The 27,984-nt window shown below is 42.2% G+C and overlaps 2 protein-coding genes across 2 annotated transcripts in view; both read left to right on the forward strand.

Annotated features, from left to right (window-relative positions):
- The window catches only part of smg5 (SMG5 nonsense mediated mRNA decay factor), a 29,796-nt gene extending 14,849 nt beyond the window's left edge, over positions 1–14,947 (forward strand). Inside the window, exons 12-22 of the mRNA XM_075466271.1 lie at positions 19–930; positions 1,635–1,804; positions 1,886–1,961; positions 3,989–4,164; positions 4,822–4,980; positions 5,102–5,161; positions 6,961–7,120; positions 7,264–7,354; positions 10,477–10,551; positions 10,643–10,781; positions 13,565–14,947. Coding sequence (XP_075322386.1) covers positions 19–930; positions 1,635–1,804; positions 1,886–1,961; positions 3,989–4,164; positions 4,822–4,980; positions 5,102–5,161; positions 6,961–7,120; positions 7,264–7,354; positions 10,477–10,551; positions 10,643–10,781; positions 13,565–13,648 — 2,102 coding nt within the window. The 3' untranslated portion in view covers positions 13,649–14,947. The remainder of the gene's footprint in view (positions 1–18; positions 931–1,634; positions 1,805–1,885; positions 1,962–3,988; positions 4,165–4,821; positions 4,981–5,101; positions 5,162–6,960; positions 7,121–7,263; positions 7,355–10,476; positions 10,552–10,642; positions 10,782–13,564) is intronic.
- A 4,801-nt stretch (positions 14,948–19,748) lies between these two features.
- The window catches only part of paqr6 (progestin and adipoQ receptor family member VI), a 37,046-nt gene continuing 28,810 nt past the window's right edge, over positions 19,749–27,984 (forward strand). Inside the window, exon 1 of the mRNA XM_075466272.1 lies at positions 19,749–20,042. Coding sequence (XP_075322387.1) covers positions 19,982–20,042 — 61 coding nt within the window. The 5' untranslated portion in view covers positions 19,749–19,981. The remainder of the gene's footprint in view (positions 20,043–27,984) is intronic.

Below are 27,984 nucleotides of genomic sequence, written 5' to 3' on the forward strand. Positions count from 1 at the left end.
CTTCCTTCTCTTATCCAGATGACCTGGAGATTAAGGACTTGCCGGCTCCGCCGACGGATCTCTCGAACGAAAGACCTCTGCAGAACGGTTCCCTGGAGCAAGAGGAAGACAAGGACGAGGACGGCAGCGAGGGGGTCGGCACCAAAAAGCCGAGCAGCGAGGAAGATCATCGCAAGGTGGACGAGGAGAAGCAGAGGCAGAAGAAGAAGTACACCCGCCTCTCTCGACTGCGTCGCCGCCGCTGCGCTCGCAAAGACGGCCGAGGAGAGGACGAGAGCGACCTGAGCGAAGGGTTCGAGAGCGAAGAAGACGAGGACGACGACGAAGAAAGGAGGGGCCGTGCCGATTCAACCGGGGGGACCACCCCGATCGGAGCGCCGCTCAACCCTCCGTCCGTCAAGAAGGAGGCGAAAAGAGACCCGCTGGGGGAGGAGGGCAGCTGGGGGAGCGGCTCGGAGGAGGAGGAGGAGGAAGGAGGGACGGCGTTCGATGTGGAGACGGACTCGGACATGAACAGCCAGGAGTCCCGCTCAGACCTGGAGGACATAGAGGACACGGAAACATCCGAAAGCCTGGAGGGTCAGGCCCAGGAGCCCCAGGGGGAGGAGGAGTACGAAGACCAGCCGAAGGATGAAGGAGGAGAGAGGGACAGTGAGACCCCGCCCACCACCAACGGGCCCCTCATACCCAGCGACTCCAGCATCAGCAGCAACCTCCAGGCCATGTCCTCTCAGCTCTTCCAGGCCAAGCGCTGCTTTCGCCTGGCGCCGACATTCAGCAACATGCTGATGAGGCCTCAGACCTCGTCTTCCTCGGGCGTTCCCACCCCCACCGACACGTCTGCTCCCCCCTCCCAGGAAACGCCGCCTCCTGCTGGGGAGTCGCCGTGTGACATGAACCCCGGTACTGCCAACGGAACCAACGACGGCGGTAACGCACATTAAGCATCAGCATCACATGTGATGTGACTTAAAATAGTTTCTCTAGCTCAGCGATGCTCACTATTTTTTTCACAAGAGCCACATTGGCAGCAAAATCAAGGGAAGAGACACTTTTACCACAACATACTAAAGTCCCCTTTTGCAAATATGCATTTCTACATATAAAACATCCCACAAAAAAAGAAACAACACAGCCAATACATTTTCAATTCAGACCACATTTACCTTAATACTGGGATGAGTGGAAGCTGGCGTGCATGTCCTTGACTTTCTTCATGTTGTATTTGTAGTTTGTTGTTGTAATCATAGTAAGACATTCAGGATGAGCATGGTTTCTGTGCTGGTTTTTGCCCTTTTTTTAAAAACCGATCCATTGTGCCTGCATCTCGCGCTGGCTAAAGGAGCTAGCATGCGCTGCGGTCAAGTGTGACGGTGGTTTAAGCGGGCTGCGTTGCCAGGTTTAACAGTGTGCCCCCTTTAGGAAACACCATTAAGCCTTAATTAATACTTAATAAAAATACTTAATACTGTGCAGTATTCGCTGTGTGTTATTTGAAAAAATTGATTGTTATTGTTAGCATATTGTTATAAGCTAATATGCAAGTGCGAGGCACCAATTAAAGCTTGAGGAGCCGCACAATGAGTATCTCTGATCTAGTTGGTCTAAAACTATCTTTTGGCTGCATTTTCTAGACCTGGACTCGGATTCAGAGGAAAGTCATCACAGCGCTCAATCTGTACATAGTGAGAAAACCCTCTTAGAGAAGCTGGACATCCTGACCAATCAGGGGTTAATCCAGGTGGTGAAGGTCTTTGTCGATTGGCTCAGGACAAACACGGATATCATCCTCATGTGTGCGCAGGTGAGGTGTCGGATTTATCTGCCTTTTACATGAAACTCTGCTGACTTTGTTTTTCACCGTGATCAACGTCTTCCTCTGCAGAGTTCTCAAAGTTTGTGGAACCGTCTGTCTGTGCTGCTCAACCTGCTACCAGATGGCAGCAAGATGCTCGAGGCTGGTGAGTCACTGCTCGACCGCACCGCAGAGACATTTAAACAGGGTCTGACTCTTTATTCCCACTTTATTCCACTAATTTAGACTTTTAAGAGCCTAATTTTTTTAAGATTGTCTTTTTTATTCTTATTCCTCACATTGGTATCTCATAGATGTGGAAGTTGTCCTCTTACTTTTAAGCTCTGATTCAGCAACGCCTCATAAATGTAACCTGAGTTAAGATAAAAAAAAATATTAGGGCTGGGTAACGATTGAAATATTTAATCTAATTAATCACATGATTTCCCTGATTAATCGCATTTATACGTAAAATCCAAAAATGAATCCAAAAGTAGTGTATAGCTTTTAGCATTTAGCTTTATTTTAAATGTGCTGCCATATAAATGAAAGTGCCATAACATTTGTTGTGCAAACACACTTTTAACATCAGCATCTTTCTGTAGTTTTTATGTAGAAGCCTCGCTCCACTGTCTGTTTCCTTGAATGACTTGCTGCTATCAGTTGTGTGTTGTTTGGTGGATCCGCCGATTACTCTCTTTTCCGGTTCCACAGCAGACAGCAACAGACTTTTACAAAATAAAAGCCTGTGAGCAACAGACTTTTACAAAATAAAAGCCAAAATAAAAACCCGGTTCGAGTCCCGCATCATACGGCCCTGTGCTGCGTGTCGTTCCCCCTCTCTCTGCCCCCTGCTTCCTGTCTCTCTGCACTTTCCTATCCATTAAAGGCACAAAAGCCCCCAAAATGATTTTTCTTATTTAAAAGATAAAATGTTTATCGGCGTTAAATAATTAATGCTTTAACGCAATAATAACGAGTCAACTCGCCCAGCACTAAAAAATATATATCTAAATTCGCATGGTGCACCTAAAGAAAACTGACTTATCTCTCCAACCAAACTACCACCAGGTACTGCGTGTTTACATTAAACTTTATATATATAAAACACACTGAATAAATGATTTTACTCGCACCCCAGCCAGAAAATGAATATCAAAGCAGGAGTCATCCACTCACCTGGTAACCTTTTTTCCATCAGGCTCGGTGTAGACTTCCATAAAAGGAGCATTTGTCAGTTTACACTTCTTCTCCACCAAATTAAACACATTTTGTAGAGTAAAAGTTATTATTACGATAGAAAAAATCAACAGTGTTGCTGCACGAATGAGTAAAGAGAGGAATGTGTGAGTTAACACATCAGTTCATTTCTTAATGGCCGCACATCAGAGCTCTTAAACCTTCAACTTGATACATTTAATCATGATAGTGTTGGGTGCCATCCATCCATCCATCCATTATCTTCCGCTGGTCCGGGGGTCGGGTCGCGGGGGCAGCAGCTTGAGCAAAGAGACCCAGACGTCCCTGTCCCCGGCCACTTCCTCCAGCTCTTCTGGGGGGACCCCGAGGCGTTCCCAGGCCAGCCGAGAAACATAGTCTCTCCAACGTGTCCTGGGTCTTCCCCGGGGCCTCCTCCCAGTGTTGGGTGCATTCAGGCTATATTTATCTGTCCCTTATTGGTGGATTTTCTGACATGTTTAATTTGTTGAACCTGGAAAAAAAAAAGAGTTTCTTAAGTTTTCTGTGACACAAAACAATCAGCAAATGAGAACAAAGTCTGAAGCCTTCTTTGTGCCTTTTCTGCATGAAGTGCACAGCTGTGCTCCTGTGGTATTTTTAACATGCGACTCGACCAGTTTTAATCACCAAACATAGCCTGCGGTGCATCCCACAGGAGAAGCATGCCAAACATTTCCTGTTGCTTATCAGCTGTTTGTAGAGACTCCGAATGAGGAAATTCCAGCTTGTACAGTAGAAGCTGTGGCACGAAGTGTGAAGCATGAGCACTGTTGAGCTATAAAGGTAAAAAAAATGAAGCTAGGTTTGAATAAGTTATCTTATTAAAAGAATTTGGAAATAAATTGCATGTTTATTACATCATTTTTAATTGTTTTTTATCGGATCTTTTGTGATATTCCCGTTCCCACGCCCAGCAGCTGCTTGTTTTGATTCGTTTCTGTGTGTGTGCTGCAGATCTGGGTCTGAGTGCAGAGGTGACAGCGATGTTAAACGAGTGCGAGCAGCCAGGTTTGGTTCAGACTCTGCTGCTGCCGGAGGATCTGGCCCTGCGACACCTGCCAGCGCTCAACGTCGCTCACCGCCGCCTCGATTTTTCTCGACGCAACCTCTCCCTCACTACCCTGCAGGAGGTACGAAACACTCAGACATGCAGAAATGCTCACGAGTGAGAGATTTTTCAAATATTTAGTCGGGATTACAAACTCTAAAGGAATGACTTTATAGTGCAGATTAACTTTTTTCAGGCTTACAGCAACATACAGTCATAGAAATGAACATTTATTATGATTATCTGGGCAAAACCCTTTTTATCTTTATACTATCTGAAGAAAATATTGTTTCTTTGTGGAAAAAAAACCCTGAATTAGTGAAAAAAATACATGTTGTGTGTGTTTTTTCCTTATAATGAAATCAGTACTAACCTGTCATTTATTTATTCCTTTTAATTATAGACTAATTTAATCATTAAAAATGATCAGCCTGCAGATACAGTGATGGGAAAACTTCAGCCAAGATAAATGTTTCTGATAAATCACAGCGTACTTCACCATCTGTAGTGTTAAAATATGTAAAAACTGGCATTTGACAAATAGACCCCGCAAGTATGCTGCGAGGAGGAGGATTCTGTTGAGTCAACAAGCAAGAATTAACCACAAATATAACATTACTGAGTACTTAAACTATGTAAAAATATAAAGGGACACACAATCTGATTTATTCTGATTTTAATTTGCATTTAAAAGCTTAAAAACCCCCTGAAACGTGTCTTCTGTTCATCTTTCTTTCAGTGCGTGGTGCGGGTGAGTTGCATTCGCAGTTTTGGCCACTTCTTAACAAATCTCCAAGGCAACGTTTTGCATTTCAACCCGGAGGCGGGCATCTTCACCAGCATCAGCCAGTCTGAGCAGGATAATCTGGTGCAGCTGGCCAAGGCCCAGTTCCAAATGGTGAGCTGTGGGGAGACTACAGTGGCTGATGTGAAAGATATTTACTTTCAGAAATGAAAACTAAAAGAATAAACAATCCCATTTGATGTTGACCTTCCTTTGTTGATCATTATTTGTTCAGGCTGAAGAGGAGGCTCGACGAAATCGCTTGATGAGGGACATGGCCCAGCTTCGACTGCAGGTTTTTATCATCAGTGACACTGCATAGAGGCAGCATTGCGCAGACCACAGATATTTTAAAGTGATCTTAGACAATAGCTTTTAAAGGTCTTTAGCTCACTTTCTGTCCAGACCATTTTCAGAGGCAGAAAAAGGCTCGTAACTCAAGGGATGAACCAGTGTTGTGTCCACACAGAACAGACAACTTAGCAAAGAAGCCGTTTTAAACTGGATCTTTAGGCACTTTGTTCCCAGCAGCCTGTCACAGAGACACATCATTTGTTCCCATTTCTTTAGCTGCATCTGTGAAAAACAGCTTCATAGTTTCAACTTTTTTGTACATTTACGTTAAAACTGCTTTCAGTTACCAAAAGAGTCAAATTAATATATGAAATTCAGTTTAAAAAAAAATCCTAATCCCAAAAAAATGAATGTTATCACATCTAAAAGTAGGAAAAAAAACAGACAATAATAAGAATTATATTTTATTCAAAATCAAGAAAAAGTAAATAAGATTCAATTTAAAGCTTAAAAAATGATTAAACTGTTTTATGCCACCAGAAATTAATAATCTAGAAGCTCTTTGTGGGTTTTAGACTGGAATTAAGATTTGTTCCCATTTCTTTAGCTGCATGAGTGAAAAACAGCAAAGATAACACAGTGTGACAGACAGAAAACAGGATTTCTGCAGCAACAAGGTGATTCCCAAAGAGCTGTTAGCTGAAAACTTGGCATATCTCAGCATGGTGTGCAGTGTGTCCTTAAAACATTTGAGGAAACTGGACAAGTGGAGGACAGAAGAAGAAGTGTCAGGCCTAAAGAACTATCTACAGCAGATGAACAGTATCTGAAAGTGATGTCCTTAAGAAAGAGGAAAACATCCAGCAAAGACCTGACACAGGAGCTGAGAGATGCATCTGGACCTTCAGCTGATCCATCTGCTGTTGGCCCAAGCCTCATCAGAAATGGGCTCCATGGAAGGGTGGCTGTCAAGAAGCCGTTCTTAAGGAAGGGAAACAGGGAGAAAAGGCTGAGCTGTGCCAAAGGACACAAGAAGTGGGCTGAAAATCAGTGGCAGCAGGTCTGATGGAGGGATGAATCCTCCCCAGAGCCCGGAGCTCAACATTACTGAAGCAGTGTGGGATCATGTTGGCAGAGAACGCAACAAAAGGCAGCCCACATCCAAAGAAGAGCTTTGGGATGTCCTTCAAGAAGCCTGGAGAACTATTCCTGAAGACTCCTTAAAGAAAGGACAGAAAGCTCGTCTGAGAGGGTTCAGGCTGTGCTGGAGGAGAAAGGAGCTCAGAGCAGATATTCACTTTAAAGCTGCTCAGAACTGAACTAACTCTGCTTCTGCCTCAGATTCTGGGTTTATATGTATTCCACTCATTTCCTGAAAACAAAAAAAGGAATGAGGGCACACTGTAACGAATTGCTGTATATTTACGGTGGATTTACAGCAGCATCTGACAGTATTTTACAATAATTGTAAAATACTGTTGAATATTCATCCCTCACATGTAAATTAACAGTTAAATCAGTCATTTAACAATACCAGCAGATAACTGTAATTTAACAGCATAAAACAGTATTTATAATGAATTGATGTCCAAATCCAAAATACGTTATTATTCTGTTAAAGATCAAGAGTGGATCAAAACTTTGAGAGACACTTTGAACAGATGATATAATTAACTTTTAGATCCATTTTCATAAATGAACAATAATGTAAATCTCACTTATTCTTATATAGGCGGGTTATATTAAAAGCCACATATATGTCGGATTGATCCCGCGTGTTTTGTGGTCTCCTGCCTGCAGTTGGAGGTGTCGCAGCTGGAGGGCAGCCTTCAGCAGCCCAAAGCGCAGTCGTCCATGTCTCCCTACCTGGTGCCAGACTCTGCTGCCCTGTGTCAGCATCTGAACCTCATCCGGCAGCTGGCCGGCAGCGGCTGCTTCATCATCATCATCCCACGGACAGGTCGGTCGTTTGAGCCACTTGGAGCGTTCCGATCCGGTTTTAGTGATGATATGAAGTCTGTGTTCAGTCGGCTTGATTTGTGAGAAATCCAGAACGGTGAAATCTTTCTTCGGCTCTTAATCTGGGCTGCCTTTGCCTTTCAGTGATCGATGGACTCGACATGTTAAAGAAGGAAAACGCTGGTGCCAGAGACAGCATCCGCTTTCTGGAGTCAGAGTTTCGCAAAGGCAACAGGTGAGTGTTTTTTTTTGTTTGTTTTTTTGTTTTGTTTTGTTTTTTAGGGAGAGTTGCTGGATAAATGTTTGAATGTGCCGTCAAGTTTTTATCTTTGAGATAAACCTAACTGACAGTTTTATAATCCACAGTGGCTTTAGGTGCAGAATCTAAAGCTAGAATTTGAGTGTGTTAAGATTAGGGCTGGGCGAGTTAAATCGTTATTATCGCGTTAACTCATTAATTATTTAACGCCGATAGATATTTTATTGCGCATTAACACAGGTTTTATTATTTATTTTTGTAAGAGTCTGTTGCTCACAGGCTTTTATTTTGCAAAAGTCTGTTGCTCACAGGCTTTTATTTTGTAAAAGTCTGTTGCTCACAGGCTTTTATTTTGTAAAAGTCTGTTGCTGTCTGCTGCGGAACCGGAAAAGAAAGTAATCGGCGGATCCACCAAACATGGAGAAGGATACGGAACTTTTACTCGGCCATTTTCATTTTAAAGTTCTTCCAGACGGCGGAGTCGACAGAACCAAAGTCATCTGTAAACTCTGCCAAGTTGAATTGTCTTCTCAGCGTAGTAGTTCCAGTCTAAAATATCACTTAAAGGCAAAACACACAACTGATAGCAGCAAGTCATTCAAGGAAACAGACAGTGGAGCGAGGCTTCTACATAAAAACTACAGAAAGATGCTGATGTTAAAAGTGTGTTTGCACAACAAATGTTATGGCACTTTCATTCATATGGCAGAACATTTAAAATAAAGCTAAATGCTAAAAGCCATACACTACTTTTGGATTCATTTTTGGATTCTGCGTACAAATGCGATTAATCGTGATTAATCAGGGAAATCATGCGATTAATTAGATTAAACATTTTAATCGTTGCCCAGCCCTAGTTAAGATCTAAAAAGGACAGGAAGGGTTTTAGAATGATTATTTCACTTTTTCTTCATCATGAGCCGGTTAAAAGAAATCTGGAGTTGATTACAGTTGATTTGCTTTAAGAAGTGATCAAAGCTTCTTGAAGTTAAAGGGGAAGTTCGTGTTTTTTTTTGTTTGTTTGTTTTAAACCTGGACCTTATTTCTGGCATAAAACACATTCATCTACTCACCGATAACAGTTTGGTGAAAGTCGGCGTCCTTCAGAAGATATTTAGATCACTGGAGATCGGCGTATATCCATATAACGGGAGAGAACAGGGCAGAGACAACACAGCCTCTAAATAAGGCATTATCTGTCTTTATTTCACCAATACTTTTAGACCAATGAATGAATGAACGCGTACTATTGCACTGTTAGCTCAGAGCTGCCGTGTTGTTGTTATTGGGGGCTATCGGGAGGCTTTTCGGGGGCTTTCTGCACAACCGTCTCCTGGAATGACGTCTTCAACGCGCGCCGCTGCAGCACAGCTCATTCACTCCGATAAGGCAAGGCAATTCAAAGTGCTTTACACAGGGTGGCCGCGGGTCCTTATAAAGTATTAAAAAGTCGTAAATCAATTTTCCTGAAAATAAGACCTATTAAATTGTCTTAAATTCAGATTGCATGGGTCTTAAATATTTGTGTATTTTTCTTTTTGCTCTAAAGGAACAGTATTTTTATATATGTGTGTATATATATATATATATATATATATATATATATATATATATATATATATATACATAAATAAATAATTACTTGATTTTAGAAGCATTTGTTCATGGGACTTAAATGTTCTGAAAACATTGTAATAAATTTAATTTAGGACAGTGATGACACTTTTGTGATCTTTTCGCATGACACACATTTAGTCGATGTTCTTAAACTCAACCGTCATTTGTCATTTTACCGTTTTACTGTCAGTGTGTTTACTAGGTATTTCCTTCGTACGTTTGGTCTTAAATTTCATTTAGAAGTGGTATTAAAAGGTCTTAAAAAGTCTTAAATTGAACTTGTTTATACCTGAATACACCCTGTTTACAGCTACATAAAATCACAAGAAGGCAAATAAAATCATGAAAAATAATCATTAATTAATTTAAAAGCAAAGAGTGCAGATAAAATACTTTCAGGTGTCATATGCACAGCTAAACAGAACTGTTTTCAGCCTGGATTTAAACATTGTCAGAGTTGAGGCCTGTCTCACATCTTCTGGAAGACTGTTCCAGATGTTAGGAGCATCAAACTGAAACGCAGCCTCACCTTGTTTAGTCCTGACTCTGGGCTCCAGCAGGAGAGGCAGGAGACCCCTCCCTGAGGTTCTCAGAGTCCCAGTTGGTTCATATGGCTCTAAGGACGTCCATCGTACTCAAAGTCGTTGTCAAAATCTCCTAAATATTTTGCCATGTTGCACAAAACTATCAGCAGCAAACTCCGTGTGAAGTTGGCCGACTTTCACAGAATGAATGAGCGGCGATGACGTCATCCCAGAAACCAGTGACTTGGTACTTTTTGAGAAAAAGAAATTGAATTAAACTTTATCGATATGGCACTTTTCAAACACATGTGCAACATGGAGTGCAAAGCGTGGAATAATACTCAGTGTGAAGGAGGTTTGCAGCACTTAAACATTCTGTTTGCAAATGGCTGTAAAATGGAAACATACAAATACAATAAAAACTAAAAAAAAGTGCACAAAAATGAGCACGTTAAAATCTGTCCAGAGGAGAGTGGATGGTCAACAGGATGCTTTCAGCGGTAAGAAAACCATCAACCCTTCTCAAAGTCTTAAAAAGAAGATTTCACTGTTCTGCAGAACTTTCACCAGGTTCAAGAGTAGAAAGATCCAGATGAGAGATGACCTAAAAACGGGTCATTGCAGGAACAGCGTCCTTTGGACAAATGAAAATGTGACGAGATGGAAAGGTCTGGAGGAAGTTTTGGAAGATGATCTGAACATGATCGCCTGTAGAACACATGGACACAGAAATGTTCTGTGAAAGCAAACCACAGCTTTCTGAAGACAGAACGGGGGCAGCCCCACGGCGGTAAAGGCCCGGCAGAACATCACAGAGTGCCAGACTTCAGGTCGTTGTTGCCTGTAAACAGATGGGAAAGCAGGGCATTACAGGCCCGCGGGTTGGGATCTGAACCCGGGACCGCGTCTACGGGGACCGTGTTTCCTTTAATCTCTGTGTTGTTCATTCCTCTGCAGATACATCCGCTGCCAGAAGGAGTCGGGTCGCAGCTTTGAAAGAGATAAACTAAAACGGCAGGATGTTGAAGCCTGGTAAGCGTTGCTTCTGTCCAGCTGTTCGCCTCGATTCATTTAACAAGCTCGCTGAAACGATGCGATTGCTAACCTGGCTCCTCGTTCCCAGGCACCTTCATAAGATGGTCGATAGTTGTCGTCAGCTCACCGTCTCCCAGAGCAACGGAGACGAAGACACAGCTGGCATGGTGACCATCCTAACGGCCCACGAGGTGGAGGAGCTGTGCGCTCGGTCAGCAGCCATGAAGGTCAGTGTCTCTCTCTGAAGCTTCAGTAACAAACACAAAGGCTGTGTTCCAAAACGCATACTTCTCCTACTACTCCTACTACGCATACTAACTTTCTGAGTTAGTAAGTGAGAAGTTCCCGGATGCATACTAGATTCTCTGAAATGTTGGGTGTGCATCATGAGGTTACTACTCATACTCAAACTACCCAAGATGCAACGTGACGTCGCCGATCGTCATTTCCTGTCAAAACGGCAGTTTCAAGCTAGCTAACGAGGGTAGGTTCACTTCCTGTTTTCAAAACAAAAGCACCAATTGTATCGTAATGGTTTTCCCGATGATAAAAGGCAACGGGTATTTTATTTTGTGAAAATAACCGGAAGTGCGTTGCTCACTGCGGCTAGCTTTAGTAGCGCCGAATTCGTCGGAACAAGTTTGTAAATAGCCGGTATTTTGTCAGGTTTTCAACACGTTGGGGATCTAAACGACTACTTTCTCGCCTGAAAATGTTTCAAATGTTGCTAAAGTTTACAGAGTTTAGAGCTTAAGAGAAATCAGCTTCAGGCCGGCTGATTTCGGCTCGGGCAGCAGTGAAATGCATTGTGGGTAAACGCTCTACATACTGTCTGATCGATGAGTATGCAGTATGGAAGTATGCAGTATGCGGTTTCGAACACAGCCAAAGTCAGGAGTTGAAGCAGTCCGGCCTGGCTCGACAGATTGAGCTTTTCAGGGTCACTAACAGCTTGTTTTCCCTTCAGAAAAGCACTTCTCAGTAATATTACATGATGTAGTAAAAGAAGTGAAGGCTCATGAGAACAGTCTGATGAAGACGTGCAAATGTTTGCGTGTTAATAAGAACTTTAAATGCGTTTTATACAGAAACTGACTGGAAAAACGGCCCGTTGGTCACTCTGCTCTAATAAAATGAATTCATCTGCACTTGCATGTAACCGACATACAGAGTTAGAAGCAGTCGGATGCCTTTAAGGCATCACTTTATCACTTTATCAGATATAGGTTGTTCAATAACCAGATTTCCCTTCTGTGCATGTATGCTGAGTCGGGCACGATGGTCTGATTAAATGTCCGGGTTCAAATCTAACTCTGACTCGAATGACTTAACTGTGCTGAGTGTGAACGAGTTCGGTGTTTCACTGCCGAAACAACCCAAACATGGCTGTCCAGGCTCCTCCGGAGCCCGTGTGGCGGTATAGATCATGATGACATCACAGTTTCCTCACGCAGCGCTGCCTCTTAACGTGTGTTGCTGCATCTGATTTTACATTTGTTTGTTTAAATACAATGAAATATGTCAGTTTATTTGCATTTGTGTCTGTTTGAATAAGGATGAAAGGCGAGGCAGGTTTATCTGTGCAGCACAATTCAAAAACAAGGCGATTCAAAGTGCTTTACAGATGCATTAAAACAGTAGAAATAAAAAACATGATTTAGATTTTAAACAAAAAAGAAAGAAATAAGAACAATAGATAAAATTAGTGGTTAAAATGTGATTAAGTTTTGAACCTCAAGCTTCAGATTTGGAGCTTTATTCAAACGCAGCTGAAAATAGGTGTGTCTTCAGCCTGGACTTAAACACACTGAGTGTTTCAGCTGATCTGAGGCTTTCTGGGAGTTTGTTCCAGACATGTGGAGCATAGAAGCTGAATGCAGCTTCTCCATGTCTGGTTCTGACTCTGGGAACTGATAGAAGACCGGATCCAGATGAGCTGAGGGGTCTGGAAGGTTCATACTGGGTCAGGAGCTCACTGATGTGTTCTGGTCCTGGACCATTCAGAGCTTTATAGAGCAGCATCAGAACTTTAAAGTCTGTCCTCTGATGGACAGGCAGCCGGTGTAAAGACCTCAGAGCTGGACTGGATGTAAAGAAATTAAGACTTTACCTATTTAAGTTTTTGCTGCATTTCAGAAAAATGACTTAAAAAAACTCTTCGAATATGCTTCAAACGGTCTCAAACACAGCTTTAAAGGGACAGTTCGCCTCTTTTGACATGAAGCTGTGTAACATCCCATATCAGCAACATCATTTCTGAACATCTTCTTACCCCCTGCTGCGTCCTGTGAGCAGAGTTCCAGCCTCGTTTTGGTGTTGATGAAGGTAGTCCGGCTAGTTGGCTGGGGTTTAAAAAATAAAGCGTTTTGCTTCTGAAAACAATATGCGTTCAACAGAGTAATACATTTGCATCACAAAAAAGTTCTCCAGGAAAAAGTCAGACCTCACAATCGCTTGGCCCTATTTTTTTTTTTGGTGCACGGCTGTCGGCAGGCGTTTTTCCTTTCCTTTTGTTTCGTTTCGTTTCGTTTTGTGTCCTTTGGTTTCCTTTCCTTCTCTTTCCTTTCCTTTTCTTTTGTTTGTGTGCTATGTAAACTGTGCAGACCGAGCAGTCCCCTGCTTCCGAGCAGCAAACAGCGTAACAGGCGCAGCAGGCAGTGATACGAAGGGAGAGAAAATAGGGCCAAGCGATTGTGAAGTCTGACTTTTTTTGGAGAACCATTTTGTGATGCAAATGTATTACTCTGTTGAACGCATATTGTTTTGAGAAGCAAAAAGCTTTATTTTTTAAACCCCAGCCAACTAGCCGGACTACCTTCATCAACACCAAAACGAGGCTGGAACTCTGCTCACAGGACGCAGCAGGGGGTAAGAAGATGTTCATAAATGATGTTGCTGATATGGGATGTCATACAGCCTCATGTCAAAAGAGGAGAACTGTCCCTTTAACGTGTTAAAGTGACATCATGGCTTGTACTCATCTGAATGTCTCATTCTTCTTCTCTGGCAGTCTGCGGTCCAGGCGGCGGGCTCGGCGGGCATGGAGCTGAAGAACATCGTGGAGTTCTACCGTCAGTGGAAAGAGATCGGCTGAAAGCGAAAAAGGGGGGCAGCTGTCGGTGCTGCGAACAGCTGATCGATCACAACACTCGCTCCCTCTCTCTCTCCCACTCTTTTGCTCTGTGTGTATCTGCGTCTCCAAAAGGCAACAAACAACTCAAAAGAAAGCTGGATGGAAGAGTCAAAAGCTTAGAGTGCTGGACAAGTAAATACAGTGGAGGTTAAAAAAAAAAAAAAAAAAAAAGAAGAAGAAGAGACACGCGAGCGAAACTACGCTATAAGAAGCAGCAGATCTCCCACCTCCCAATCCTAAACATAAAGAGTGGCCCCTGGTGGTCGGGTGAGGAACTGGTGAGACGACGCTACACCATTTAAAAGTGCCCCTGGTTCACATCTAACCAGGAATACACTGTATATGTTAGCAAACGAGTACATACGTGTTGAGAGGACGTGCACACACACAAACACATTCACTCTCAGAAGAAGTCATATAGATATTTAGAGCAGTGGTTTAGGTTTCCGTTCCCTCCTCCCCATCGGTCCACTGAGAAACAGGGTCAAGGATGTAGGAGTCTGACGAGGCTTTGAAAGGAAAGGGTGTATAGTGACGACTTTACGACGGAGAACGCACCGACCGCCAGACGCCCGAGGCTTCCACCGCTCCAAAACAAAAACCGGGCGTCTCGTTTGGTCGTAGGCTTGGAGGAAGGGTGGAGGAAAAAAAACGGGCGTATTCTTCTCCGGGATCGGTTTCTTTCACATGTGGCTTTTTAAATTTTATTTTGGTTTTGTTTTTCTTTATTTGCGGTGTTCCTTTCGTGACCAGTGACTTATATATTGTGCTTTTTCTGTCTGAGAGAAGAAAAGTAAAAAAAAAATACAGGTGTTGCCCTGTTTAAAGATTTTAATTTTGATTTTATTTTTGTACCCAAATGATGTCGTTTATTTTGCTTTTTGTAAGCTGAATCTGAATGATATGTGCAGGAATGTTTAGGGGAAAGGGAAGGGATTGTTGTCGTGCGTTTGATCCACTGACCAAGTCGGCTCTCAACCTGAAAAGAAGAAGCCTGTAAAACCAGAATCTCTTTAATAAACGTCACGTTACAGGGAGAGCGGGTTGGTGGAGGCTGGTCGGAGGGGCTCGGATGAGAGGGATCCGCTGACTTTCCCTGAGGAATGTGGATTGTGTTTGGACCTCTGTAAACTCCTAAAATGTATCCCATCTACTCCACCATCTCCATAGTGACTGTCCCATCATGCACAGTGCAGAGGAAAACCAGTATATGTGTGTGGCCATGCATTGAACAATAAAAACAAACTCGGACGATGTTGACCCGTTTGTTTATTCTGTTCTTTTTTTGGTAGGTCATCCCATCTCATGCAGTGAATAAATGCTAATTAGTTCAACATTTATACTTATACTATAATCGTTCCACCGGATTTGGACCGTTTCATTTCCAGGAACAAAGTTTTCAGGGTTTTTTTAGGGAGGTCCACTTGGTTACCACGCATGAAACAAAAGATAAACCATAATATAAAATAAGTGGAACTGGAGAAGATCCCATGGACTCACGCACACACTATGTTAAAAGAGAAATAGATGACCTTCTAGCTGGATGTGCTCACATTTTACTTCCTTTTTTTGACAATTATCTTATTAGTAATGATTCTTTTTACCTAATTATAGGAATGATTTGCTTTCCATGCTGGAGTTTAAAGGGATAGTTCGCCTCTTTTAACATGAAGCTGTATGACATCCCATATTAGCAACATCATTTATGAACATTTTCTTACCCCCTGCTGTAAGGATGTCGTAAGTCGGTCCTGGAGGGCCGCTGTCCTGCAGGTTTCAGATTTTTCCCTGCTTCAACACACCTGATTCAGATGAAATGGATCTCTTCGAAAGATTGTTAAGTTCTGCAGCAGCCTGCTGATGATGCATTGATCTGAATCAGGTGTGTTGAAGCAGGGAAACCTCTAAAACCTGCAGGACAGCGGCCCTCCAGGACCTGCCCTGCTGCGTCCTGTGAGCCGAGTTCCAGCCGAGTTTTGGCGTTCACAAAGGTAGTCCGGCAAGTTGGCTGGGGTTTAAAAAATAAAGTGTTTTGCTTCTCAAAACAATATGCGAGCAGTAAACACCATGAAACGGGCGCGGCTGTCGGCAGCACGCAGTGATACGAAGGGAGAGAAAATAGGGCCAAGCGAGATTTTGTGACGCAAATGTATTACTCTGTTGAACGTGTAGCAGCATAGATGCATGACCAGTTCCCTCACCTGCCTGTAGGCATGCTGTCAATTATTCAATCAGAGGAGTGGCAGTATAAAAGGAGCCCTCCCTCATGCTTTCCCTGTCTGCTTCCATTGAATTGTCTGCTTCCGGGTTAGGGGTCATTTTCTCGACAAGGTATGTCTGCTGCTCTCGCGGCATGTTCACCTTTTGGTCTCTCTGGTGTGCTGATTATTTGTTGTTGCTGCAGTGGTGGCCGTTATGCATCCCTGGCTCCAATGGCTCTCGGGGTGCTGTCTCCCCTCGCGGTGGTGAGTGTTTGATCTCTCTGTGTCTCTGTATATATGCTACATTTTAGGGCTAACGCTAGTATGCTCAGTTAACAGGTGTACTGCCGCCTGGATCGTCCTCTCCTCCTCCGGAGCGTGTCATCATAAGATGCCGTTGTAATTCTGGGCGCACTGACCGGTAGGCTGGAGACACTGCTGCTCTGCACGGAGTTTTTATCCTGCTGCTCTGCACGGAGCTTCTGATCCTGCTTTACTGACTGACAGTTCGTCCAACCTGCTCGGGGTTTTTATCTATCGCCGATAAGTATTGCCTGAACAAGGTCTTGCTTGGGATTCCCTGTTTTAATGTTGTAATCGTCTAGTGCTTCAGCCTTAACGGCTGCGCCTGGCGCCGACGGACGGCGGTCTGAGCGCTGTGCCTGACGCACGGAGGGTGTCTGGCAGTTTTAATTGATTTTGAGGTTACACTCCCTTAGTTTCTGTTTTGTTTTCTTTGTTAGCTACTTTGAGATAATTTGTATATTGTTTTCTTTTGGAGTACATTTGTATTTTGGTTTTGTTTATTTCTTTTTCAGTTACTAAATTGACCATTATTAAGATTTGTTTATCTCCTTCTCAGTGCTGGCGTCTGGTGGCTGGGTGCTGGTGGTCCGGCTGGTGGTCTTCCCCCTTTTTTTTTTGCTGTGTTCCTTTGGGATTTGAGTTCTCACATTTTGGTGCCTTTAAGTTGGTTTGTTGTTTCTTTATATATTTTAGTTAGGATTCTGCCCCCCTTCTCACTAGCCCCTGTTTCCCCAGTCACGCTCAGCATTGTTTAGGTCTTCTTTTTTTCTGTATGAATGTTTTTAAATCATATTATAAAAAGACAACGATTATAATAAAAATTATATCTTTTTGTATAAACATCGAACTACGTCTTCTCATTCCTAGTATATTGAACCTGCGTGTCCTTGAACCTAAACTTAATAATTCTCTGGGTGAAATTCCTGGAGTGGCGTTGTTGGATCACACCGAAAACCATTTGAGCTTAACTTAGTCTGCTCGGCTGCCACAAACGCATATTATTTTGAGAAGCAAAACGCTTTATTTTTTTAAACCCCAGCCAACTAGCCGGACTACCTTCGTCAACACCAAAACGAGGCTGGAACTCTGCTCACAGGACGCAGCAGGGGGTAAGAAGATGTTCATAAAGGATGTTACTGATATGGGATGTCATACATGTCAGATTATTGGCTAAATTACAATCAGAATGAGTTGTTTAGGGTAATTCTCCTTGGATATATGGCGGTGAATGAATGGGATCAGAGGCACAAAGCGTGTCATACCCCGGTATGATAGGTGGCGCTGTACCCATTCCAGCTGTTGCTAATAGAGCCACTTCCTGTTGACCTCTTCACCACCAACAACAACAACAAACTCAGGCATTGGAGAAAGATGGAGAACGCAGAGCAAGATGAAGCTACGTCCCTCTACATTTGGTCTGTGATGAGCTGCTTGTTGCACAAACGCGATGCCCAACGGAGCGTTCTCCATCGCGTTGTTTGTTTCTTTCTGACGGCGACAACAACAGGAATATCGTCTCCTTTGACTTCCGGGTCACGACCCCGGGAAAACATCTGGAGCATGCGCAGAACGCAAAGTCTGATTCACCACGTGCTTCAGCGTCTACAAGCAGGTTTAGAGTGACTTTCAACCCAGTTATCTCCAATTTTTAGTCAGATTAAGGTGTCTACATGCACTTAATAACTCAGTCTGATTGTAATTTAGCCAATAATCCGATCCTTTCAGTGCCATGTGACCCCACTGACAGCTTCATGTCAAAAGAGGCGAACTATCCGTTTAAAAAGAGGCTACTTCTTAAAGAGCTAATTTGCTTGAACAGGTTTCTTTTGACCTGCCTTCACAAGAATCCCAGACCGCTCTGATTGGTTAGTAATGACGTGATGTAGAACAGTTGCTCAGGAGGTTTCTTACACACTTGATTCAGTGACCGCAGGCTGTTTGACGAGCACAAATTCGCGTCAGAAACACAGAAGAGCTATTGTGCAGTCAGATTTTTCTTTTTACAAACCTCCATAAAGTAAAGAGATGAGAGCCAGTTTGATTTCTGCACATCAGCTGGAATCCTTGCTCAGAAATGTGAGTTTATGTCCAGTAGAATAGCTTCTTTTGAAATGTTTTGGGCAAACCATCGACTGAAGAAACATCTGTAAAGATGCTCCTTTGTGTCTGTATTGTGGATGGTTAAATGTTAGCTAGTTGTGGCATCTTTGCTGAAACACTTCAGGCTTTAGTTTAAGATTGAGATAAAATCTTATCGGATGAACTCTTGAATTGGGAGTTGTGACAACAGAGGGTTGTATTTCAAGATATTTGACCCAGGAAGTCCAGGTTTATGTTGAGATATCACTAGGGCTGGGCAACGATTAAAATGTTTAATCTAATTAATCACATGATTTCTCTGATTAATCACGATTAATCGCATTTGTACGCAGAATCCAAAAATGAATTCAAAAGTAGTGTATAGCTTTTAGCATTTAGCTTTATTTTAAATGTACTGCCATATGGATGAAAGTGCCATAACATTTGTTGTGCAAACACACTTTTAACATCAGCATCTTTCTGTAGTTTTTATGTAGAAGCCTCGCTCCACTGTCTGTTTCCTTGAATGACTTGCTGCTATCAGTTGTGTGTTTTGCCTTTCAGTGATATTTTAGACTGGAACTACTACGCTGAGAAGACAATTCAACTTGGCAGTGTTTACAGATGACTTTGGTTCTGTCGACTCCGCCGTCTGGAAGAACTTTAAGATGAAAATGGCCGAGTAAAAGTTCCGTACCCTTCTCCAGGTTTGGTGGATCCGCCGATTACTTTCTTTTCCGGTTCCGCAGCAGACTTTTACAAAATAAAAGCCTGTGAGCAGCAGACTTTTACAAAATAAAATACATAATAAAAGCTGCGTTAATGCGCAATAAAATATTTATCGTTGTTAACGCGATAATAACAAGTTAACTCGCCCAGCCCTAGATATGAGTTCCACAAATCTGAAGGGTTCTCAGTCAAATATTACAAGTTTTAATTGTTCTATTTTTACATTTCAAATGATAAAAAAAAAAGAACTTCTAGAATCCAGTTTCTTCAACAGAAGTCTTTTTTTTTTATTAGGAAATAGAAAGTATTCTCTCTCAAGGCTTCCACGCTTTTTATTCACCTAAAATTTGGCAAAATGTTGTCGAACCGTCTCAACATATGACCATAAATCCTAATTCCAACTCTCTTCGTGTCACTGTTGAATGAAAACATGAAACTGAAATGAGAGCAGCACAGAGGGAGATCTGTAACTTCTGATATTTTTCACCTCTTCTAACACACGAAATCTCTTCTTGATCGGCAGTAAAAGATATCCAGACTCCAGCATTCCTTCAGTCAGTGTGAGTGAGCTGAACCCTTTCAACCTCCTCATGTGACTTCTTTCAAAGACCTCTGCCTTTTCTCTCAAACTAGGTCTCCATGTGCCATTCTTTCTCCTCTTTCTTCCATCCCTTGTGTCCCCCTCTGTCCCAGGCGCGGTGCCCACCGCTGACCAGGCTCACAGAATAACCAATCCCCTGCCAGCGGCGCAGTGCCTCCCCAACAGAAGACGGTTGGCACTGGTGTTGGCCCAGTTTTTTTTTTTTGCTGGGTAAGGGGGCTGGGAAACCTCTCTGACCCACATCAATCCTCTGTCTGTGAGCTCATGAGGCTATGGGGGCCGCGGGGACTTTGGAGCGGACGGAATGAGAAGCTTAAACGCTGAATGAAGACATTAGATTTCGTTTTTGACTGAAAGCACCTGTGGTCCACCTGAGAAATGTCCGCGCAGGGGTCCGTGCTCGCGCTGAGGAAGTGCCTCGCCTGTCTGGAGTTTATGCGTAAGTAACGCCTCTGGGCCGGCCTGTTTGGAGGTGCACCTTACACACCATTTGCTTGCGCAAAGTCTCAAAGATTGGAGGGTGTTGTGCAGAATTCACCCCATCTGTTATTCCAGTGTTGATGTCAGAGCTATTTTCTGTTGTTATTTGCCTCCTGATAGAAAAAAAACAACAACACATTTTTCTTTCATTTGCCACATCCAGTGGAAGAAAAGTCTGAGGCCGGAGGGTGGATCCTCCGCTCTGTTTTTGCGAAATGTGCGGAGAGAACATAAGGGAGAAGGGGCGGCTGTTTGGCGCGATATGATAGACGAGCTGTACATTTTTTGTATCTCTTGGTTCCTCCTCTGTGCGTTCGGGAACTATTTCTGAAGCCTGATGAACCGAGCGGACGCGTAAAACTGACAGGTCAGAGCACACCGCTGCGCCAGTTTAACAGCAGCAGCTCTTTGGCGCAACTGCACCGACCCGGACTGCGTGTTTCTCTGGATTCTGTACAATAATAACAACAACAACAACAATAATAATAATAATAATAATAATAATAATAATAATGATAACAACAGGCATTTTATAGTCTTAATAGCGCACAGGTGTTACAACATATCAGCGACACATTTCTGAATAACTTCACTGTAATTCAGAGGGAAAGTGATCCTTAAGCTCCTGCAGACTGATCTGAGTCTTTCTTTGCTGATTAAGATCCATTCTGAGCTAATAATCAGCTTGTAGTTCTAGTTGAACTGGCTCTGCCAAAATAAACGCATTCATGATATCAATCCATAAGCTCAGCTGTCTGTGGGTGAGACCTTACAAGTTTATAATATCAATAATAGGATTTATTGTATAGAATATGAGTACCTCTGCTAGTAATACTCACTGTGTAGAACTGTGGAAAATTACTGAGCGGGCCTTAATTTCTTCATATTTTCTGTCCAAGCCGCCAGACTTTCTTGTATTCTTTCAGAGTGTTCTTGAGAAATAGTTTTCCAGCTTTCTGAAGGTCTTTCAAAGTTTTTATTTAGACATTGGCTGCTGTTTCATTCATTTTCAGTCCTTGTTCCTGATCATTTTCAGAGGAATGTGTATGTTAAGCCACTTAAAGGGGAACTCCGGGGCATTTGAAGCGTGTTTCCATTGCTAGAGGTTGTCAAATAATGATAGTAGGACACAGAGAGGTGCAAATCTGCGCTCCCTGTGTGGAGATCGCGCTGTCCGCACAGCATGTCATGCGAGGCTAATACGTGGTGGCTAAGGGGCAAGCGCTAACCCTTCCACGTAAAACAACAACTTGCACACTGCAGAAACGTCACACCACTTTATAACCCATCCGACAATAAAGTCACAAGCCTTACCATCAAAACCATATGCATGGTTCTCACATTACTGGCATGGGGACGTTACAAAACAACTTTATAAACAGCATGTAACTCACCGGCTGGTTGTAGGCTCGCGCATGTGAAAGCCCAAAAGAGTCGATGGACAATACTCCCATATACAAAACAATTATATTCTCTAGAAAAACTGCGTTCAAGTATTTAAAACATTACAACAATACACACCCAGTAATATTCTTGCAGTTTTTCTAGAGAATATAATTGTTTTGTATATGGGATTATCCTCCATCGACTCTTTTGGGCTTTCACATGCGCGAGCCTACAACCAGCCGGTGAGTGACATGCTGTTTATAAAGTTGTTTTGTAACGTCCCCATGCCAGTAATGTGAGAACCATGCATATGGTTTTGATGGTAAGGCTTGTGACTTTATTGTCGGATGGGTTATAAAGTGGTGTGACGTTTCTGCAGTGTGCAAGTTGTTGTTTTACGTGGAAGGGTTAGCACTTGCCCCTTAGCCACCACGTATTAGCCTCGCATGACATGCTGTGCGGACAGAGCGATCTCCACACAGGGAGCACAGATCTGCACCTCTCTGTGTCCTACTATCAGTATTTGACAACCTCTAGCAATGGAAACACGCTTCAAATGCCCCGGAGTTCCCCTTTAAAGGTAGGGTAGGAGATCCTGGATTTTGAGTCCAGGGAAGCTGCATTTTGAAAATACACAGGTAAAAAGTCCCAACCCTTTTCTTCACTTTCCCCCCGAAGCCACGCCTCTAGAGTACATGAACGCGCACGAGCACGAAGGTGCATGAGCGCTGTTCTGACAGCAAGCATCGATCGTTGCCGTATTTAGTATTTAGTATTTAGTTTATGCTAACTATACGTTTAATAATGCTAGGTGCTAGCCAAGCTGGCTCTAGTTTAGCTTCCTGCCAAGCTTCGTTCACGGAGCAGGGTACGCGCACAGGGAGAAGGAGGGGGAGGGAGGGGGAGGGGGAGGGGGAGGGGGAGGGAGGAGCAGATTGCAGTTTGATAGACGGCATCAGAATCCAATCATTGTGAACGGTCCGTTCACAATGATTGGATACTGTTTTTCCTAGATTGTACGTTCTAGAGGCCACTAAAACTTTTCATATTTGTGTCAAAACTTTTAATTAATTGGTTGCAATGGGGGTGTGAAGAGTATTTCAAGCAATATGTAAAAAAATGTTCCAGAAAAAGATCCCCTACCCTGCCTGTAACTCTGACCTATGAACCATGCAGGCAGAAAAAAGGCTCCTAACTCAAGGGATGACCCAGTGTTGTGTCCACACAGAACAGACAACTTAGCAAAGAAGCCGTTTTAAACTGGATCTTTAGGCACTTTGTTCCCAGCAGCCTGTCACAGAGACACATCATTTGTTCCCATTTCTTTAGCTGCATCTGTGAGAAACAGTTTCAGTTTCAACTTTTTTGTACATTTACATTAAAACTGCTTTCAGTTACCAAAAGAGTCAAATTAATATATGAAATTCAGTTTAAAAAAAATCCTAATCCCAAAAAAATTTATGTTATCACATCTAAAAGTAGAAAAGTAGGAAAAAACAGACAATAATAAGAATTATATTTTATTCAAAATCAAGAAAAAGTAAATAAGATTCAATTTGAAGCTTAAAAAAGGAATATAGGATATAATCGAATCACTAATTATGGAACAATTAATATAAATTAAATGATTAAACTGTTTTATGCCACCAGAAATGAATAATCTAGAAGCTCTTTGTGGGTTTCCAAAGAAGAGCTTTGGGATGTCCTTCAAGAAGCCTGGAGAACTATTCCTGAAGACTCCTTAAAGAAAGGACAGAAAGCTCGTCTGAGAGGGTTCAGGCTGTGCTGGAGGAGAAAGGAGCTCAGAGCAGATATTCACTTTAAAGCTGCTCAGAACTGAACTAACTGTATTTACATATATTATTACACCTATTTCACCTCGTCTTTGATCATTTAACATCTTTTATATGTCAAATGAATGCAGGTATTAGTCTGATAACCAAATATTCTGCAACTATTGCCTAACTGCAAATTTCCCTTGAGCTTTAGTCGATGTCCAGTCCAGAGAAAAATGAGTGCTTTGCAAGGCTTGGAAATGATTGCAAAATTGATGAAGTTGATCTCGGAACTGAAATAAATCCATAAGTAGAAAACTAGTTTGAAAAGCTTTATAGGATTTGTTCAAGGGCTTATGAACCTAATGCAAGTTTTCACATGAATTTCTTTCAAGGAAATCCGTGACGTGAACTGAGAGGCAGAGCTCAAAAGGGACATTCATGGAAAATCAGATAAAACTCAGTAAGCTAAAATAATGAGATTATAAACAAAATCACTGGAAAGAACACCTGTAAAGTCGGCCGTTATGAGGGTTTTTTCCTTAGACGAGTAAACCTAAAGCGTGTTTAAACCGTAGCCGTGGAGCAACATGAGCACAAACCTATGAAGGAACATCAATGATGCGGCTCTGAAGGAGAAGCTTTCTCCCCCTTTAGACTCTCCCACAGTAATGTGCTGTACAAATGGATTTAATCTTAGGTTTATCAGATGGATGGAACACTAATTTCTCTTTTTTTTTTACAGTTCTTGGATGCTTTTTAAATCTCCAGTGAGCGCCTCGACATCACAGAGTTGTTGTCGTGCAGTTTAAAACTGCTCACCAGTCACGATCAGTTAAATATTAAAAACAACTAACCTGGATTCAGTTAACATAGTTTGGTGAACTAAAATAAACGCTGTTTAATGTGACAAAGCTTTGGGTTCAGATGAACTCAAACAGAAATGGATGTTTGTCCCACACAGAATCAAACCGGCTGTGACAAAGCAGGCTCGATGAAATAACCTGATACAGTGGAACTAAAAGCAAGTCAAAGGCAACTGGACTTTATGTAACTTTTCAGGCATTACATCATCCAAGAGGCTTCTTGTTACAGTAATAAAGACTTCCAGTAACTTCCTGATGAGTCAGCGAGGTCACTGCTGCCATGTGACAGCAGGGTTTGTTGTTGTGATGTTTCAGCCCAGCGTGGTTCAGAAGGAGACTCTAAAGTTTGTTATAGCGCTTTTAAAAAACATATTTGGGAAACATTTGGTGGGATTTTCAGTAGGACCTATGGCCAAAGAAAACCCTCAGTGAACAGATAAACTATATAAATGTTTAATCTAATCAATCACATGATTTCTCTGATTCATCACGATTAATCGCATTTGTACGCTAAATCCAAAAATGAATCCAAAAGTAGTGTATAGCTTTTAGCATTTAGCTTTATTTTAAATGTGCTGCCATATGAATGAAAGTGCCATAACATTTGTTGTGCAAACACACTTTTAACATCAGCATCTTTCTGTAGTTTTTATGTAGAAGCCTCGCTCCACTGTCTGTTTCCTTGAATGACTTGCTGCTATCAGTTGTGCAGCTGGCCCCGGTGTGAGTCCCGCATAGGACGGCCCTGTGCTGCATGTTGTTCCCCCTCTCTCTGCCCCCTGCTTCCTGTCTCTCTGAACTTTCCTATCCATTAAAGGCACAAAAGCCACAAAAAATAATAATAATCTTTTTTTTCTTTTAAATTAAAAAAAAAAACCTGCGTTAATGCGTGATAAAATATTTATCGGCGTTAAATAATTAACGAGTTAACGTGATAATAACGAGTTAACTCGCCCAGCCCAAGTTGTTTTTATGCTCGACTCTCTTTATAGGAACAAAAGAGTAACTCCAGCTTCAAGAATTAGGTCGAAACTTCCAAACATCGCTTTGAATTTTGATGTCTGTATGAGTAAAGAAGCAAGAAAATATCCACGTGTTTGTTTCCACAAGGCAAAATAAGAATGAAAGAAATGTTTCAAACGTCTGCCATGACCATCCAACTGCAAACTTCTAGGTTAGTTCCGTGTATTTTAATTCAATTTGACATTTTTACAGGTGACTTAGATTTCTGAATTGAGTTGTTCAAATGATCCAAATGCAAAAGAAATAAGCTGCAATGCTTCCTTCAGCATCCCTTTTAGAGCAGAATACACTGGGCTGTCCTTTCTGAATGAAAGGAGATCGTTCTGTCCCACAGCTGCTTGTTGTTAGGCCAGCTGTTAGCCTGCTCCGACACAGCTGGAGCTGGGAAACATGTTATCCTGCTATCGTGTAAAAAGCTAATAACGACCCATTCCTGTGGATCAGGTGTGTTAGAGCAGGTTAGCATGTAAAACATGAAGGAATACAGTCGAATCGGCATCTTTTCTTCAGTACTTTTCCTTGAAGTGAAGGAGCGGCGATGAGGAAAAGACAGCTGCTCCGTAACAAGAATCCGACCACGCTTACACTAAGCTGTGATGTGGGCTCTCAGCCCTGAAGCCACGGCGGATCCATGTTGTTTTACAGAAGCTGCATCATACAGCACGTGTAAAATATTGCTTTATCATCGAGCTCTGTGTTCGAAAACAAAAGAAAAAAGGCTCAAAAGTGAAATTCGTTGCTACGGACTGCTCACACTGAACCTCCCGTCCTCGCATTTATTTCCATGAATCACAGATAGCAGGACTGTACACACATTTACAGCGTTCCTCTTTAAAGTTGAGGCCAAATTAAACTGGAGCAGAATTATCTGCTCCTGTCCTTAGAGAATCCAGCTGTTGTCATGGCTGCTGCTTGGATTTTTACGAGTAATCTAAAGACAACATGAAACACTTACAGTCGGTGTTTTTCAAAGCCATGACACACTACATTTTTTTCCGTGGCGGCAGCTTAAAGGGATAGTTCGCCTCTTTTGACATGAAGCTGTATGACATCCCATATTAGCAACATCATTTATTGCTAATATCCTGCTGCGTCCTGTGAGCCGAGTTCCAGACGAGTTTTGGCTAGTTGGCTGGGGTTTAAAAAATAAAGCGTTTTGCTTCTCAAAACAATATGCGTTCAACAGAGTAATACATTTGCATCACAAAATCGTTCTCCAGGAAAAAGTCAGACCTCACAATCGCTTGGCCCTATTTTCTCTCCCTTTAGCCAACTAACCGGACTACCTTCATCAACACCAAAACGAGGCTGGAACTCTGCTCACAGGACGCAGCAGGGGGTAAGAAGATGTTCATAAATGATGTTGCTGATATGGGATGTCATACAGCTTCATGTCATATAAAGGCGAACTATCCCTTTAATAATGTCTGTGAATGATTTAAGATGAGTTTTCATTTAAAATGACTCTGAGAAAGTTGGCGTGCATGTGCAGCTGCTGTTGGACTGCAGCCGTTCTGCAGTTTAAGGGAAGAAAAAGGGATCACTCGAGCTGTTCTGAGCCTCTTAAAAGATTGTGTTTTATTTTCTTTAAACGCAAAGAAAGTTGATAACTTAATGAGAAGTTCTGTTTGTGTTTTGCAGTCCCAAATGCCCTGAAACAGAACAGGTGCTTTTACACCAACAGGGTGACTTCACAAGGGCCTAACTATCAGACTGCAATTGAATTTTGTATTGACAGTCGTGGCCCCTCTGAGGATCGATCCTGATGACTTATGGTGATTATCGGACTCTTTCTTTTGTTATTTCACTCGCAGATGGAGGACTTAAAAGCAAAACCATCCTCACAGCATTTTTCTGTATGAATGAAGAGGATTCGTCCTTGAATATCTGTGGAAACCATGTTACAATACACACCGCAGCAGTTGAGACACTTCTCTAAAAAACAAGCATGTCCACATCCTGATGGCACAAGAGATAAAAGTCAGTGAGGACCATGATTTTGAAGCCTGAACGTTTCCGTCAAACATTTTAACGCCACAAAACTATTAGCAACATTTTTATATGATGTGCCACAGTGAGTCGTCACGGCAGAGAAAAACATTTACTTTTTTAAGCTAAATGATTATTTCAGCCATGGGTCTGTTGCATTTTCCTTGGACTCTAAGATTAAAGGGTTAGCATGCCGGTTCCACAGACTCTAATGCATCCTCATGCCATCAGAGATGTAGGAGTCAGAGTCATGATAACAAGCCGGATGGTTCCTCTTCCATTTAGTTCAGAGAACGCTGTGTCTCTGATTTACGTAAAGGAATCTCAAACTTTGATTTGTTTCCACTTTGCCTCGGTCCGTTTTAAATGACCTCTGACCCGCTGACGCTCAGATGAATAATTTAAAGTCTTCTTGCCCATCTTTACTCCTCAAAATGAAATGAAATCAAATTTATTTGTAGCGCATTTCATGTACAAAACAATTCAAAGTGCTTCACATAAAATAAAAGCATTGCAGCAGGGAGTGGAAGAAGCATTACAAATACATAAAAGAATATAAAGAGAAACAAATAAAATAATATGAATTAATTTAAAAACAAGCAACAGTCCAGATAAGTTCAAAGATATCGTGCAGATTTCATGCATAGACACATGAAAACAGAAATGTTTTTAACCTGGATTTAAAAATGTCTACATGCTGCTTCTCCATGTTTCTGAGAGACTCTGCCTCTCTAAGGTGCTCTTTTTTTTTCTTTTTTTTTATCCCCAGTCATGTTACTGACTTGTTGCCAGTTGATTAGTTGCAACATGTCCAACTCTTTTGGAATCGGGGGATATAAATTGTGACAACTTTACCCTCGAC

Source organism: Odontesthes bonariensis, chromosome 5, assembly GCF_027942865.1.
Source record: "Odontesthes bonariensis isolate fOdoBon6 chromosome 5, fOdoBon6.hap1, whole genome shotgun sequence".
NCBI classification, from domain to species: Eukaryota; Metazoa; Chordata; class Actinopteri; order Atheriniformes; family Atherinopsidae; genus Odontesthes; species Odontesthes bonariensis.